At 34.7% G+C, this 16102-nt stretch overlaps 1 protein-coding gene and 1 long non-coding RNA gene across 3 annotated transcripts; one reads left to right on the forward strand and one right to left on the reverse strand.

The window, feature by feature from the left end:
• Positions 1-2743: 2743 nt before the first annotated feature.
• On the forward strand, positions 2744-9050 carry LOC103437076 (homeobox protein HD1-like). The gene is made up of 5 exons (XM_008375536.4): positions 2744-3619; positions 3790-3910; positions 7624-7814; positions 7939-8070; positions 8654-9050. Exons 1-5 carry the CDS (start codon positions 3338-3340, stop codon positions 8792-8794), a joined length of 867 nt encoding a protein of 288 aa, XP_008373758.3. The 5' UTR covers positions 2744-3337; the 3' UTR covers positions 8795-9050.
• A 2053-nt stretch (positions 9051-11103) lies between these two features.
• Positions 11104-14234, reverse strand: LOC139197017 (uncharacterized). Of its 2 annotated transcripts, none has more exons than XR_011581977.1 (6): positions 14023-14234; positions 13896-13927; positions 13251-13341; positions 12904-12927; positions 12190-12801; positions 11104-12069 (listed from the first exon to the last, which is right to left on the reverse strand). It is a non-coding gene; the product is annotated as an uncharacterized lncRNA (long non-coding RNA). The 2 variants fall into 2 exon arrangements; XR_011581978.1 differs by having other exon boundaries at positions 12904-12974.
• Between the last annotated feature and the right edge of the window lie 1868 nt (positions 14235-16102).

Below are 16102 nucleotides of genomic sequence, written 5' to 3' on the forward strand. Positions count from 1 at the left end.
AACTTGAGACTTTTTTCGAGGACATTATGTGCGTTGGTAATAAAAATTTGTTTCATTTTGGGATCCTCAGAAAATCTTCGTCGGTAATGACTAATTTTTTTGTAGTGTGAATCAAATCCGAGGTGGCCACAGGAGAAGACCTCATCGCACTGTTCCCAATGAACTAGGGTTCGATTAAGCGTCACACGCCCATCAACAACCTTTCTAGATTAGTGATGAAAACCACGTCTACCAGAAGAGTCTGAACCAGAAGTAGCCAGATCTGGTTCATCGCGCGACTCTCACCATCGCTCCATCGAACAAGCGTTGGCGTGAATCGACATGGCCGCGAAAATCGCGCCGCCTCTTAAAAAGTAGGAAAACGCCGATGTTCAAGAATGGCGCCGGCAAGATGGTGAGATTTATCGTATTAACAAGGATGGGTGGCTCGACTGAGCTAGTGGCTTGGATCTGGAAGAAGGTGGTCGGTGGGAGTTGGTGCTGGGTTCGATGATTGATTACGATGATGAGTTGAACAAGGAAAAGGATATTTTTTATTAACTTTTATTTTAGGGTAAATTATATTTAGGGTAATAGGTTCCATTACTGCCATGTCAGCTCTTAACGGACTAATGAATGCAAAATGTAACGGAGGTATTATATTGAAATAAAATAGTACATTAGATACGAAAGTGAAATTTTTTTAAGATGTTGTATGAGGTTACAATATACCTCAAACCTAAGGTGGTAAAATGTAATTTACTCCTTATTTTTCATCACATAATATGTTATAGAGATTAGGGGTGGGCATAAAAACCGCCAAACCGCATCGAACCGTACAAAAAAAACCGAAAAGAAGTGTGTTGACCGGAAAAGTCAACTTTGAGTTAAAAATCGAACCTGACCATTCAAACTGGTTCCAATTTCGGTTTCGAATGAACAAGAATGGGCCGAAACCGAACCGAACCGTTTATTAATAATAAATTAATTAATTACATATATACACACATGTCATGGTATAATAGGTTGAAAAATTAGTTTCACCAAGTTGCAAAGCAATGGATCCCATCCCAATTAGGGCTCACTCACCTCACTCACGGCCTCACATCCCCATTCCCCCATTTCAGTTTCACACAGCCAACCCCACTTGGTTGCACTCTTTTTAGTTGTCGCTGCTATTTGGAAAAAAGGAATGTCTACACTCTATTTCTACATAAACCAATATCAGTGGCTACCTTAAATTGAGAATTCTCCCAAGAGGAGTGTCATTGCTTTGGTTTAGTTTTCTATGAGTAGAGGAAAGGGGTGGTGCGGTGCATCTATTGCTATGTTGTCATGTTGCTAGGATATGTGATCTCATGTCAGTTGAAGAACATTTTGTTTCATCGCTTTTCCTATGTTCTTTACATAAACTTTATGCCAATTTCTTGACAAAAGAACAAGAAAAAAAAATTATGTAGACTTCAAATTGATGCTACTTGTGGATCAGTTTGAGGGACAATCTAAATGGAAATTAGGTAGTTATTCTTCTATTTGGCCAAACCCCTTTGTGAAAACGTACTGTACAGTTCTTGAGGATTTGAGCAATAAATAATTTGAATGCATGATGATTTGGTGTTCAAATAATTTAGTATTCGGAACTGTAAACCAGCAAGAACCGACTCAGAACTTGTGTAGACCAAACTGTACGGATCTAGTAATAAATTTAAGCAGAATCGCAGCGAACCGAACAATTGATTTTTTCTAGTTCCAATTCCGATTTAAGGGTGGAATCGCACCGAACCATACCATGCCCATCCCTAATAGAGATCATATATTTTTTTTATATATTTTATAAATCACATCATATAATAATTAATGATTAAATTCTTTCTTAATAATGTAAAAGAATTCAAACATTAACCATTACATCATATTTCTCTCTAGCATAACCCTAAAAAGTTTGTATAGTAAATTGTTCGACAGCTTTATACAGTGTGACCACAATGCTAGCCAGAAAGCTCTGCCTCTGTAGAGAGGGAGTGAGTCTACAGTGTAGTGTTAGTCAACAATAATCGTATAGAAAGAAAGGAGTGCTCCATTTATGATCCTGTCATGTGAAGTGTCCAAATCACTTCTTTAAATATTTACCAAATTTATTTTAAATATTTACAAAAAAAAATCACTTTTTTTTTTTTAAACAGATGGTTGAAGCCTACTTTGTCAATTTTCTATTAGGGTGCATTTGTTGCATCGAACTATCTCGGACAGAACTAATTTCAAGGACTAAATTTGATTGGCTTGGCTTGGATTAAGCAGGATAAGAATAGTGAAGTGTTTGGTGCAAAAGGACTAAACTATGGACTAAAATATTTTTAGAACCCGAATTATTTTTTTTATCATTTTTAATTTACTTTTACCTTATAAAACAAAAAACAACTGATATTTGTTATAAAATTTTATATTGTAGTTATTTAATTTTTAAAAACCTAACTGGGTTTCAGGTTTGCTGCTTCACGTTTTCAGCTTTATTTCACAAAAAATTGTGAAAATAAGTTGTTTTTAAGTGTTTACCAAACATTTTTTGAGCTCAACTTTTTTTGATACTCACTTTTTATAAAAGCACTTCAGTACCAAACTAGTACTAAATTAAATTACCCATTATGTAGCTTAGCCAAACTCTCCTATCTCTTAGTGTAAATTATGTCGTTTTATTCCAAAAAAATAAAAATTAGAAGAAAATTTTGAAAAGAAGAAGGAAAAATGGACCCCGCAGAAAACCAAAATCAGAGGAAAATTTTTAAAGGAAGAAGAGAAAAAAGAAAAGCAATCAAATTGTCAGGCGCAGAAGCAAGCAGCTTTATCTTGTTTTTCTTTTTACGAGCTCTCTTCCAACCGCTTTCATGGTAATGATTCGTTCTATTGCCAATATTTCTGAAATCTTCTCTCTCCTCCCTCTCTCTCTTAGTTCCATTTCTCAGAACCCCAAAACCAAAACAAAACAAAACCTTGAAAACCTCATAACGACGAAGCTTTAAAAATCTTTTTCATTTTCCCTCTCTCTGTGTTTATGTAAAATCTTTGTTTTTTCTCAGACGTGGTGCAGAAAGTTGTCTGTCTCAGATCCCAATATACGGCTCTCGGCATCTTTTTTACACCATTAACGATTTTAAACTGTACTCAAAGCCTATATCAAGCACTTTCTCTCTCTACACTGTCATACACCATAACGGCATAGAATCCCGTTCTCAAAACTCAAGGGTTTTCTACTATCTCTGTGGTCCTCGAACCAAGCTAGATTACCCTTTATAATTCTCCTCTTTCTCTACAAAACCCATCCCTCAGAATTTCCAACAGATTTGGATCGAGTCGTCGAGAAATGCAAGAATCCGGGTTGGGGATGATGGGTGGTGGCGGCATCGACGGTCATCATAACCAGCATAACCGGCAGCTCAAGGCTGAGATAGCCACACACCCTCTCTACGAGCAGCTCCTATCTGCTCACGTGTCGTGTCTTCGGGTGGCGACGCCAATCGATCAGTTGCCGCTCATAGACGCTCAGCTGTCTCAGTCGCACCACCTCCTGCGCTCTTACGCTTCTCAGCAGCAACATGGCCACTCAGTCTCCCCACACGAGCGCCAAGAGCTTGACAACTTTTTGGTTAGTCCGTTTTATTAATTTGTTACTGTCTAATTAATATATTTGTATTTATGTTTTTTTTTATCTGGTTTAATTTGTTGAGTAATTGAATTTGTACTTGTTTGGTTTTATTAGCTAATGATTTACCTTTTTTCTTTTGGTTAACGGGGGTTTACTCATTGTTTCTGCAGGCACAATATCTGATAGTTTTGTGCTCTTTCAAAGAACAACTTCAACAACATGTTAGAGTCCATGCGGTTGAAGCTGTCATGGCCTGCCGTGAAATCGAAAGCAACTTGCAGGCTCTCACTGGTATGGCCCCTCTCTATTTTTCTCAAAATTTCACCTTCCTGGCTATTATGATTATTTTTTTCAGACCGTGAATCTCGACTATTAATTGTGTTGAGTTACACCGAAATATTTGGTTTAACTCGCAGTTTGACAATACAAGTCTGATAAGAGAACGTTAAACGTCGTAATATGTTTGAGATGGAAGTGTTTAGAATAAGAGTTATGAATGTTGTTTTTATCATCAGTTGGTGTTAGAAATGTTTAGGATATTTGTTTGGTTTTGTCACTGGGAATGAAATTTGCTTCTGTTTTCTGTGCTGCGACGTTTTGTGATGTTTTAATGTGTTTGGTAGGCATAAACGACCAGCTATTCTGGGGTTCTTGAAGTTTAAGTGCTGTCCTTGTAAGGAGTGGGTGCGGTATAGGGTAGGGTCTACGAAAACTAATTAATCAAAGTGTAGTGCTGGCTAGGGGTTGGTTAATTGTACTTGGATTGTCCGTCCTCCCCAATCCATCCCCTTTCCATGTCTTCCTAATTGAACGGTTACAGTTAAGCCATGTCAACATTTTATATTGTTTTTTTTATAAAGATAATATGACAAAAAACAATAGAAATATAAAATGTTGACGTGATTTAACCGTGACCGTTCAAATAGAAAGACATGAGAAGGGAATGAAATGGGAGAGGGCAGACAATCCAGGTCCTGGCTAATTAGGTTGAAGGGGCACAGAAGATAACGATCATACTGTCATGTATAGTATTAATCGACGTATTATAACATGACTAGACAAAATATTGTTATATCATAAACTTAAGATGTAATATATACAAATATATATACATAATATACATGTTATAACATGAATAGATTGATAACTTGATGTGGCGTTTAGCGTATTGATAACAAGACGGAGAAACTTATCGACCCTGCCAAGAGTAGTCTCCATGACCTAACTAACAAGGTTGCAACAGAATATTTGGTTCTAGAATACTTTGATTTTGATGATTGCAATGATTAATATATTTTTTTCGTTGGGAATATAATATAGAATTCATGAACTTGTTTATTTGTTGGATTATCCATATGTTGGAAGTTTGGTGATTAATTTGGTGGTGGAGTTTAAGTAGGTGCACGTAACCACTCATATTATAAATTAATGATGATTAAGTAGAAGGGTTTGATTCATGGGGGATCTGCTAGGTGGAGACGCCAACTGAAACTGGTACAGGGTCTTTTCACTAAATTAATTAATTAATAAAGGAATATTGCTTACATTCCCCTCTTGAAAGAATGAACTTATTCTCTCACTTACAAATTACGTATTTTTAATGTTAAAATTTTATAATTGGAATCGTTAAATCTTGATTGAGCCTACAAAGAATCATTCAATATGGAGATCTTTTAGTCATTCATATACATAAAACAAATGGACAGTTTATCACGATCAAAATCATTGATTGGTTTAACGCGTATGAATGACTTAACGATCTCCAAATTAAATAATGTTTTGCATATATGATATTTCGATAATGATACAGAGAATGAACGATTTCGATTATGACGTTCGGAAAGTAAAGATTTGTTAATCGTAGGTAAGAGACATGTAAGTCCTCCCATAGAGGCGACACAAGAATTATCCTTTCTTTTTTTTCTTTTTTCTAGAATTTATGTCTGATTAATTGGTTGTTAGGGTTGGGGACACAACACAAAAACCAGAATGCAAGTTGCACAAGATATTTCAGATTTTTTTTTTTATGTCTATATAGTATAATTGGTTGAGTAATTGCTTGTTTCAAGCCAATTTCAGTGTTCATGCTATTGTAGGTTGCATATATATGGTAATGGTAGCTTGGAATATCAATTTTCTTTCCTTTTTTTTTTCACTTAAAAACCTCAAAGGTTGCGCACTTCTTGAGTTGTCTTTTTTATTTTTATTTTTTTTTAACTCAAACATATATATATATATACATATAAATATTTTTTGAACTTGTGAATTGCATATAAAAGTTTGACTAGTATTTTCGTGGTCATGCTAAATGGTTAATTGGAATTATCCTATATAGACTTTGTGTGTTTTCCTTAGTTTAAAGTTGATGAATAGCTGTTGATCATGATGTGGGGGAGGATACTATAATAATATAGAATAAAGGGTACACTTTGATCTAGGGGTTAATAAAAAAGAGCTTTGGTTGATATCAAGGTAAAGAAAACGACAAATTAATAAGCAAACATGGAAGAAGACCTAAGAGAAAAAGAGAAGAATGATCCTACATTGTTGTTCTTTGTTCAATTCTTGCATGCTTGCGAAATCTCAAATGGCTTGTTTGAAAGTAATTTAAAAATGATAAAACGTTTTGAGAGAAAATATTTTTGGGTTCTATAAGCAGTTGAAGTGTTTTATGTAAGAAACACCAATTATGTGCTTCTTCCAGAAAGCACTTGAAGTGTTTTTCCTGAATTTACTTGTATTTTTCTTATTAGATTGGTTCCAAAACCATTTTCATCAAAAACGCTTCTAGCCATTTTAAAAGTACTTCGAAACGAGTTCATAGTGTATATGCGTTATAGCTACAATTCAGACAAAAAAAAATGTTGGAATTTGACATCTATTTTGTCATATAACATATATAAAATCTAGTAAGTTATCTAGTTTAATTCCTGCATACGATCTTAACGTGACATTCCAAGGGAAAAGATAACTTGCTTTAAAAAATAAAAGTACAATGTAAGACAAGTTATAAACTTTCATCTATCGAATTTGAACTCGAGGTCTCATTCAAATCATTATGCTTTAGTATTTATATATATATATATATATATATATATATATATAGGAATTGCTTAAGGGGAGGGATCCCCATTTTTTCAAAAAAATGGGGACACGCTCCCCACCGTTGGATTTGAATTAAATGAAATCATGTGGTTGAGATTCTATGGCCTGTGTTTTAATCTCAACCACACAATTTCATTAAAGTCAATCTAACGGTGGGGAGCGTGTCCCCATTTTTTTTGAAAAAATGGGGATCCCTCCCCTTAAGCTTCCTGTATATATATATATATATATATATATGATACTTTTGGTAAAAAGAATAATAATAAAGAAGAATTCATATATGTTGCGGGAAGTCTGGAATCAAGGACTTGACTGGTTTCTTTAGCCCCAGTAATTAAGGCTCGTTTGATAATCCTTAGTTTTTGGTGTTAATTTTTATGTTTGAGATGTGGGTAAAGTATACAGGGTAAATTAAGGAGGTATGAAGGGTGACGGGTGATACTTTTGAAAGTGAAAACAACTTGAAATAATTTATTATTTTTGTTTTCATTTTGTGTGTCTTTCTTTGTACATTTCTTCTACATCTCTCTCGCTATCCTCCATCCACTATTCTTCATCCCTCATTTCTTTTATGTATTTGTCCTCTCTATCCCTAACGCAAAAAGTGAAAGGTGAAAATGAAAAAACAAAATGATTATCAAATAGCCCCGGTTAACTCATATCTGATAACTGTTTAGCAAAACATTAGGCTTTGCTGTTTAGACTTCCAGTATGTTCCCAGCCCAGTTACTTATAGGCCCAGCTCACCGTTCTTGGTTTCAGTTTCTTGTCACTCACACGAACTCATTTCACTGAGATTGAGGAATTAACAGGGAGAAGTAGGAGTTGAAGCATTTATTCTGTTCTTTCCATGGCAAACACAAAGTAGAATTAATCACTTGTATTTGAGCTCTTTTCAGGAGTAAGTCTGGGTGAAGGTTCGGGTGCAACAATGTCCGACGATGAGGATGACATGCAGATGGATTTCCCTATGGATCAATCCGGCGCCGAAGGGCATGACATGATGGGATTTGGCCCTCTACTCCCAACCGAATCTGAGCGTTCACTAATGGAAAGAGTTCGACAGGAATTGAAAATTGAGCTGAAGCAGGTACAACTTATACACACATAAAAGTTACACCGTTGCTGCAGTTATGCTGTTATGCTTTCGGGATGTGAACTGAGTTTTCGGTTTCCTAAATATATAACAAACTTGCATTGTTAAATATTTGCAGGGTTTTAAGTCAAGAATTGAAGATGTAAGAGAGGAGATTTTAAGAAAAAGAAGGGCAGGGAAATTACCTGGGGACACAACTACAGTGTTGAAGAATTGGTGGCAGCAGCATTCTAAGTGGCCCTATCCAACTGTAAGCAAGAAACTTCACATTTCATACTTTGCGATTTTTCTTCAATACAACGTAGTACCGAATCCAAACCCCATACTTTGATTTTATTGCACTCCATACATATTTACCATTCTGCTTAATCTGAATATGCCCAACAAAGTAAATGTTACAGAAATGATGGAAGAATTTTGGGAGATGCTCTTGAATAACACTATTACTATATATAGTGAATCAACAGTATCGACAATTTTTTTACAGCATATTAATTACTATCGTTGATTCGTGATTATGGGATAAATAGTGACATTATCAACAACATATCCAGATGATACTAATATAATGAGACTATTTGCTACAATAAACAGTGGTATTTGAGAAGATTGCTGCATCATGCCGAGATAATATCGATCTAATTGGATTGTTTGCTATAACAATAGTGTCATTTGAGAGCACTATGATGATAGTGTACTTCTGTTGAGAGTATCAATCCCACGTTGAGGAAAGAAGGGACCTTGCACTATACTTCCAATTGGTTTTACGGTGGAACCTCAACTTTCTTCAGATTCCTTCAAGAATTAATGAATGATTCATATGATATATGCAGGAAGATGACAAGGCAAAGCTTGTGGAGGAGACAGGGTTGCAGCTAAAGCAGATAAACAATTGGTTCATCAATCAAAGGAAGCGCAACTGGCACAGCAACTCTCAATCAGTCACCTCTTTGAAGTCCAAGCGCAAACGATAGATGACAAACCATAACAACCGTTGGATCTTGTTTGATAATCTGAGAAACTGATGAACTCACTTCTGTGTCTGATGATATATATGGCTGTTGAATTGTGTGGCATTGGGGAAGTATGTATAGTCTAATTAGCCAACACTTTTCAAACAGAAATTAAGTAACAAATGGCCAACTAATTACATGTGAAACGTTGTATAAATTCATGTTTTCGATCGGCTGGGTAACGATCCTTCATCTTTATGTACTATATTTCATTAAATTTTGTCCAAGTTTGCTTGCGAATGTAGACTGCTTGCTGATCTGTTCCTGTAAAATTGCTGCAACATTTTCTAAAGGTTTCCATTGGAGCAACATTTTGAAATTCACAAATATGAATGCTGAATGATGGTGTGGGGTGAAAACTCCGAGCTCCGAGCTAGGACCAATTTCAGGCTAGTACTAGTGTTCTCATAAATCCTTTATTACGTGTATGTAAGGAGTGCCACACCTTGCATTAATAATAAGCGGAGAGATGCGTCACGGTGTCGCGACTAGAGCGTGAAGGATGTACAATCACTGCAGGGTATAAAGTTCAAAATGCTCTTACATGCACGCACAACCACAGGCTCTTAAAACTTCCAAATTTGAGGTTAACGATTGAATTGCTAAGTATTCATGCGCATGTATATATAGGTGTAGTGCAAGAATAGCACCAAACCAATTGGAAACAAACACAAGCTAACAGACAAGAAATATACCAAATGAAATGCGATAACAAAATAGGAAAGACACTAAGATCTAGGGAGGTTTCTCAACAATCAGTGTAACGGAGTAAATCCTCGGAGCAGTAAGATCTCACCAGTAATTCACTATCAACCAAATGGGTGTGTTTACAAAGTATTTGGCAATCTCACAACCCAAAACTCTTATACACAGTGATCCAATAACAACTCTCACACACTAAAGAAACAAATAGAGGTTCCTCTCTAAACAAATTAACAGATAATATACCAACCATAACTTTGATGGAGTGATTGCCAACAAAGGAGGGAGCAGCAACTTTCTTCTTCTCAAGATTGAGGCTGTCGGCTCTGTTCTCTCTCATCTGAAAACAAAAGGCATGATTAATGCTTAACATCATGCCGTGCCTTTAGTCTAGATAATAATTTATTAAATAAAAAAAGCATGATGCCTTATATAAGGGTTGCTGCTGCCAATTAAACCCTAGCCACTCTTTCATATGGGCAACTAAAGACCCATTTAATTTGGGCTGCTAGGCTCACAAAATGCAAAGGCCAAATTAAGCCATAAATTCAACAATAGACACTGGAATTCTTAAGGAGAGGTAAACATGCTTTCATGTTTTATGACAAATTTATTTTTGTCCTTATAAGCTGCACAATAAGAATTCAAAAACATCGGTAAAGTAGGAGTTGGAGTGCTCCACTACGGAAGAGGATCCTTTTCGGATTTACTTTGTAAGGATTCTATGGATTCTCATATCCTAGCCGTTCATTGTATATCATGCGGTCAGTTTTCGTCAGATACTATTTATGTTTAATTTTAAATAAAAAAATCAAATGATTTCTGACCACACGATACACGATAAATGACTAAAATGTAAGAATCCTTAGGATCCTTACAATTTGGATCTGCATGGGATTCAATTCCCTCCACTACATAAAAGTACAACATAAAAACTAAAAATAAAGGAGCGCAAATAACTTATAACTCAACTTCTTGCACCCTAGCCTTTCTGCATGCGAAAAACCTTTTTTACATCACAGCGGCGCATAGATTTTTACATCATGGCACTCTACGCACGGCGTGTAGAGTTATTTTTTCTTTTTACATTCTTTCACAAATAAAGACATTCTTATAGTTACAATGTGCTAAGCGCAACGTATGATGTTTAATTTTAATATCTGTACTTGTCAAGAGACATTCTTCCATTTTAATTTATTTGGCTAAAAATTTGTATGAACTTTTGCAGCATTAGATTTACATTATGATACTGCAAGTCTCTGAACTTGAAAAGAGAAGAGCACATAAACAAAATGAAGCTAAACATGATGTTCCTGATCAATCTCCCAAATCACAAATGCCACAAAAAATGAAACTTTATGTCCAAATGATAGCAAACAAGTCACATATGAATACACCATTTAAATTATCGTCAAACTGAGTAAATAAACCACACAAAAAGACAACCTCAATATACAAAGAGAAAACTAACCCTCTGTCTAAAAAAAAAAAGATCACAGTAAAATGACAAACTTGAAGTCCGAATTAGTCACCCAAAATATACAAACATATCGAAGAACAAAATTAATAATATTTATCAATTATTTCTCACATTCCTCAAAACTAAAAAAAATCGTGTCAGCAGTGAATTAAAAATAACATAATAAAAATGTTGGCTAAAAAGGAGAAACCAATATCAATGTACATGCAAACCAAGGCTTGTTTCTCCTCTCCCTTGAAGCTGCCTGTGCAAAGTATTACTCCATTATATATTATCTCCCCTGAAACCATCTCTATTCCAAGCATTAGTAAACCAAACTTGTGATAATTCCAATTTCTGAGTGGTAGCAATTTGCAACAAAGGGCAACCAAAGTATGCTATAGCAATGCGGATCATTACAGTAAAAGCAAGGTGGGACTAAGGACTATTAATCCCTGCAAGCATTAGTCAGATTCAAAATAAAGTTATGACTTTTAATTAATACTAGAAAGTTTTGCCAGCGCGTTGCTGCGGGAATAGAAATTGTGTGAAAAATTGTATTTCAAAGGTATATACACCTCAAGTTATATCACATTTAATTAAATTACCGCAAGAACATATTGATGCACTTAATATGGAAATTCATAAACTATTTGACAATATGAAATCAAGTAATCTCCGAAGATGATAATGGATCTTAGAAAGTAGAAATCCAACGTCATATATATTAAAACAATTAACAAATTATTAGTGAATGATCACAAAAAATGTATAGAAAAGTAATTCAATTCCTTAACTTCAAAAGGGGAAAAATAAAGAAAAAACAGGTTCTAAGTTCTGAGTTCTTACCATACTGAAAATTATGATATTGTTTTAACATGAACTTGGGTTGATTTCCATCACCCGAAAATTCCAAAAACATATAAATAGAAAACTGAGAAGTAGCACATACTAGTTTTGTACATTACATTTCAGCACACATTCATGCGAAGTACTTAGAACTGAAGAAAGACACATGAAACCAAAATAAACACCTGTAGTCCTGATGGAAATGGAACATGAGGATAACCTACACCTGAGAAATGAACTGAGAAGCTGAATTATGCTGAAAAAAAAATAGATGCTTTAAGAAGATTCATTATCTTTGCTGAAACCACAAAAGATGAAATTAGAGGATCTTGCATTTGGAATTCACCTGATTGAGCACTAAGCTCCAACAATTGGCTCTGAGTAAGTGAAAGGATGATAAATTAAGATACGCTATAGAGGTCAGGTGCATAATTACCATGATATCAGTTGAATTTAAGAAGAAACATAGAAACATCAGTTCCGTCCAATTTGCACAAAAATTGAAAAACCAAATAAGCAAATACAATTTTTATTTGAGATATGAAAACATATTACAGCAAAGACCAAAAAGAAGGCACAACCAAGTTTAATAACCTAAAATCCATCAACCCTAAACCTTAATTCCGTCAAAATACCCATAATACCTGCAAAGAAACTATTTGCATGATTCACAACCAAAAAGAGTGTAAATACACCAATTTTTGCTCTTAAATTCAAAAGAGGAGAAAATTAGGATTAGAGTTTCACGATTCTTACCCAAATTTGGCTACGTTGAAACCTACCCATAGCCATTCTAGTTTGTACAGCCTCAAGTCATCATCACCCCAACGAATGTTAAACATGTAAAATGGAAATGAATCAATTCCCTAAAATTTTGAAACTGGGGATATTCCGAATATGGACAAAAACCTAGAATATCTTACCTTCTTGTGTATAGCACATCCTCCAGAATCCACAGCTGAAAACAGAATGAAGTTCAGAGTATGATGAAGAAGAAGAACAAATGGAATTGTCCATATGAAAAAAAATGAGAGAACTAAGAGGGTGAAAGCAAACATACCCAATTGCAATCCAATGATTTAGCCTGGAAAAACATTTCACAGGGACAAAAAAAAAGTGAAATTAAAAACCCTATTGAATCAAATGAAGAATTTTTTAGAGTGCAAATAGTTAGTATTATCAGCAAGAAGAAACTTGATACCTTAAAATGCAAAAGTATGTGCCTATAATGCAATCCGACAAAACATGGAACAACAACTATCAAAGAATTGAAAATTTACTAATAAAATGAACCAAAGACCAATTTTGAATAATCAGGAATGATGACGTTTTAACATTGACATAGTGTGTTTGTATGTGAGAGAGAGATGGAAATAGAGTTAGAGTTAGACAAATGCAGAAATCAACCTTAAGATTCCCTCTGGTTCAAATGGTGCAAGCACCATTGAGGAGAATCAGACGGCAGAGGTCGATAGTCCGGAGAATTAACAATGTATTCCTGAAACACAAAGGATTAAAAAAATTCGATTATCATCAATGAAATGCACTAATACAGAACTTAAATTCTGATATTCAATTATCCACTTAGCAGAGAAGGACCATGAGAATGACTTTTATTCTTCTAAAACAGGATGTTGATAAAGGTTATGCTTGCCCGGAATAACTGGACTTGTACAATCTGAGCTAAAAGTTGAAGCTTCAACTTTCCAACTCAGGAAGAAATAACACTGAAATGCACAAAATAAAAGGCTTGATTTCCAAACCATTAAAAGGAAATTAAGAAATTAATTTATATTTAATTTGGGTGTGGGATTTGAACAGAAAACCCATTTGTTCCATCCTCCAGATTCATGCTTTTTTTCTTCCCTTTTTGCACCCACTCCTGTCGACAATAATTCTCCACTTGTCTTTTATTTTTTAATTATTTGACTCGATCAAAACATGGAATCACATTTTCTCAGCCACCAAACTAAAAATCAAAGCAGATCAAAAAAGTACACCCAAAACTTGAAAAAATTAAATCACACACAATCAGAAAAATAGAAAACTCACCAGTAAACGTTTGATCGTATCCTTAACTTTTCCTGAAATCAAAAATCAAAACACATCAGAGAACCACAAATAAACCACGGAAAAAAAAAATTAAAATCCCATGTGGCAAGAAAACCAATTAACTCACCAAAGAACTTTAGATCGCATAGGCAAAAAAACGATTCGAAATTAACCCAGATCGACAACCACAACGAAAATCACAAAGTCCATAAATAAGGAAAAGCAGAGGATGGAAAATTTTCCAGTAAGAAAACGACCATGGGTAAGAGGGATGTAAAGCAAGAAAACTGCCGTACTTAATCGGCAAGAAAAACCCGACAATGGCCGAGAACGACAGGCATCAAGAACAACGACCGCGTAGAAGAGGCAAAAAACCCTAGGTTCCAGAAGAATCAAAAACTAATAATGGAGAGAGAGAACCGAAGCACCCAAAGAAATCGAAACCGGAGAGGATGAACGTAGGGGTGGGTTCGGTACGGTTACCGTACCAAAACCCTTGTACCAATTACCGTACCAAACTTTCGGTTTGGTAAAATCTATAACCATTACCGTATCAAATTTTCGGTATACCGAAGTTCGGTATTGCCAAAAGTTCGGTTGGCATGGTATGGCAATGGTAATTGCCATTTTGTTTTGGGACAAAATCTGTTTTTGTTTTTTTTAACCAAATTCAAGGGCAAAACTTTTTTTTTTGTACCTTTATCTCATACATTATAGATTAAATTCATCTATTATTCATCATTCACAATTCACATACATAATAATTCAAATGATGCATCAAGATTCATCATGAAAATTAAGCTTACAATCCAAATAGAAGTTACGAACCAAAACAAATAGAAGTTAACAATCCAAATATAAATTAAAGTTTCAAACCAAATGAAAATTGGAAATAAACTTCAAAAAGGAGAATTCATTGATCAGTTATTCAAGCTTGAGATGTCGAAGCTTTTGGAGGAGGCATTGAACCTGTAGAAGATTGAGTTTGTGTCAAGCATACATTACAAACAAAGAAAACATATTAATTAGTAGCAAGAAGAATTAAAGTTGAAAACCATTTAATAACAAATTTACTAAAAAAATTAAAGCATATCTTTCTTGTTTTCTCTTCTTCAATTTCCTTGTAAAATTGAAGCATATCTTCTGTTGGTTCCTTGTAGAAGTTTACTTCATCTGCCCTAAGCCAACCACTAGTACGCACTAGTGCCTCCATTATTTTAGGAGTCAATGATACCCTAAAATGGTCCACAACCCTCCTCCCTAGGCTAAATGCATTTTCACTAGCAACAGTAGAAGTGGGGGTTACAAAGATATTTTGGCTATTTGTGAAAGAATTAGGAACTTTTTTGTGTTTGATTTCCACAATTTTAAGATATCAAAGTCACCAACAACAATGCTAATATAAGTAGCGTTTTATTTTCAAATTATTGGAATATTATAAATATGTGTTATATAATTATCTATTATATAATTTATAAATTATTAAATATATTGTATTTTCGGTAAGTTACGGTAATACCGTGGTAATGGTATCCATTACCAATACCATACCATGAAATTTCGGTACGGTACAATACCGTACCATTACCGATTGGTACAAAAAATTTGGCACAAAATCGGTATAGTACGGTTGGCACGACAATTTGGCAAAAAAATCCACCCCTAGATGAACGCGTGACCTAGGAGGGTAAGGTAGTCATTTTACTGTAGAAAAGATGGCAAAAAAGTGGCTTAACAAACAAATTGAGGGGTATTTTGGTCCGCACACTGTCCGTGAACAGTACCACGTCGTTGGGGTTTTAGTATAGGTATAATATACATTGAATGGAATTAGTGTAATTTTGTATATATCCAATACAAATTACAATACCTTAATGAAACTAAACCATAAATTTTTAACATAATAGTAAGGGTTCGTGAAATCACGAAAAAATAAAAGATAAAAATACATATTAGTATACTTTAAAAACTTAATAGTCATATCTTCATCCACCATGCATTACATAAGTAATCAATATAAATTCGAAACCATCATATTAAAATGGACAGTGAAACTAAAATCCCGCCACCCTTTAGATTCTGCAAAAAAGAGTAACCATTATTTATCTAATAAATTAGTATATAATAAAGAAGACCAAATGAAAGGGCTGAAACCTGAAACCTTTCATAGTCGGATGGTGCAAAATATACTTCTTCCGTATTTTCCC

This window comes from Malus domestica, chromosome 06, assembly GCF_042453785.1.
Source record: "Malus domestica chromosome 06, GDT2T_hap1".
Classification (NCBI taxonomy): domain Eukaryota; kingdom Viridiplantae; phylum Streptophyta; class Magnoliopsida; order Rosales; family Rosaceae; genus Malus; species Malus domestica.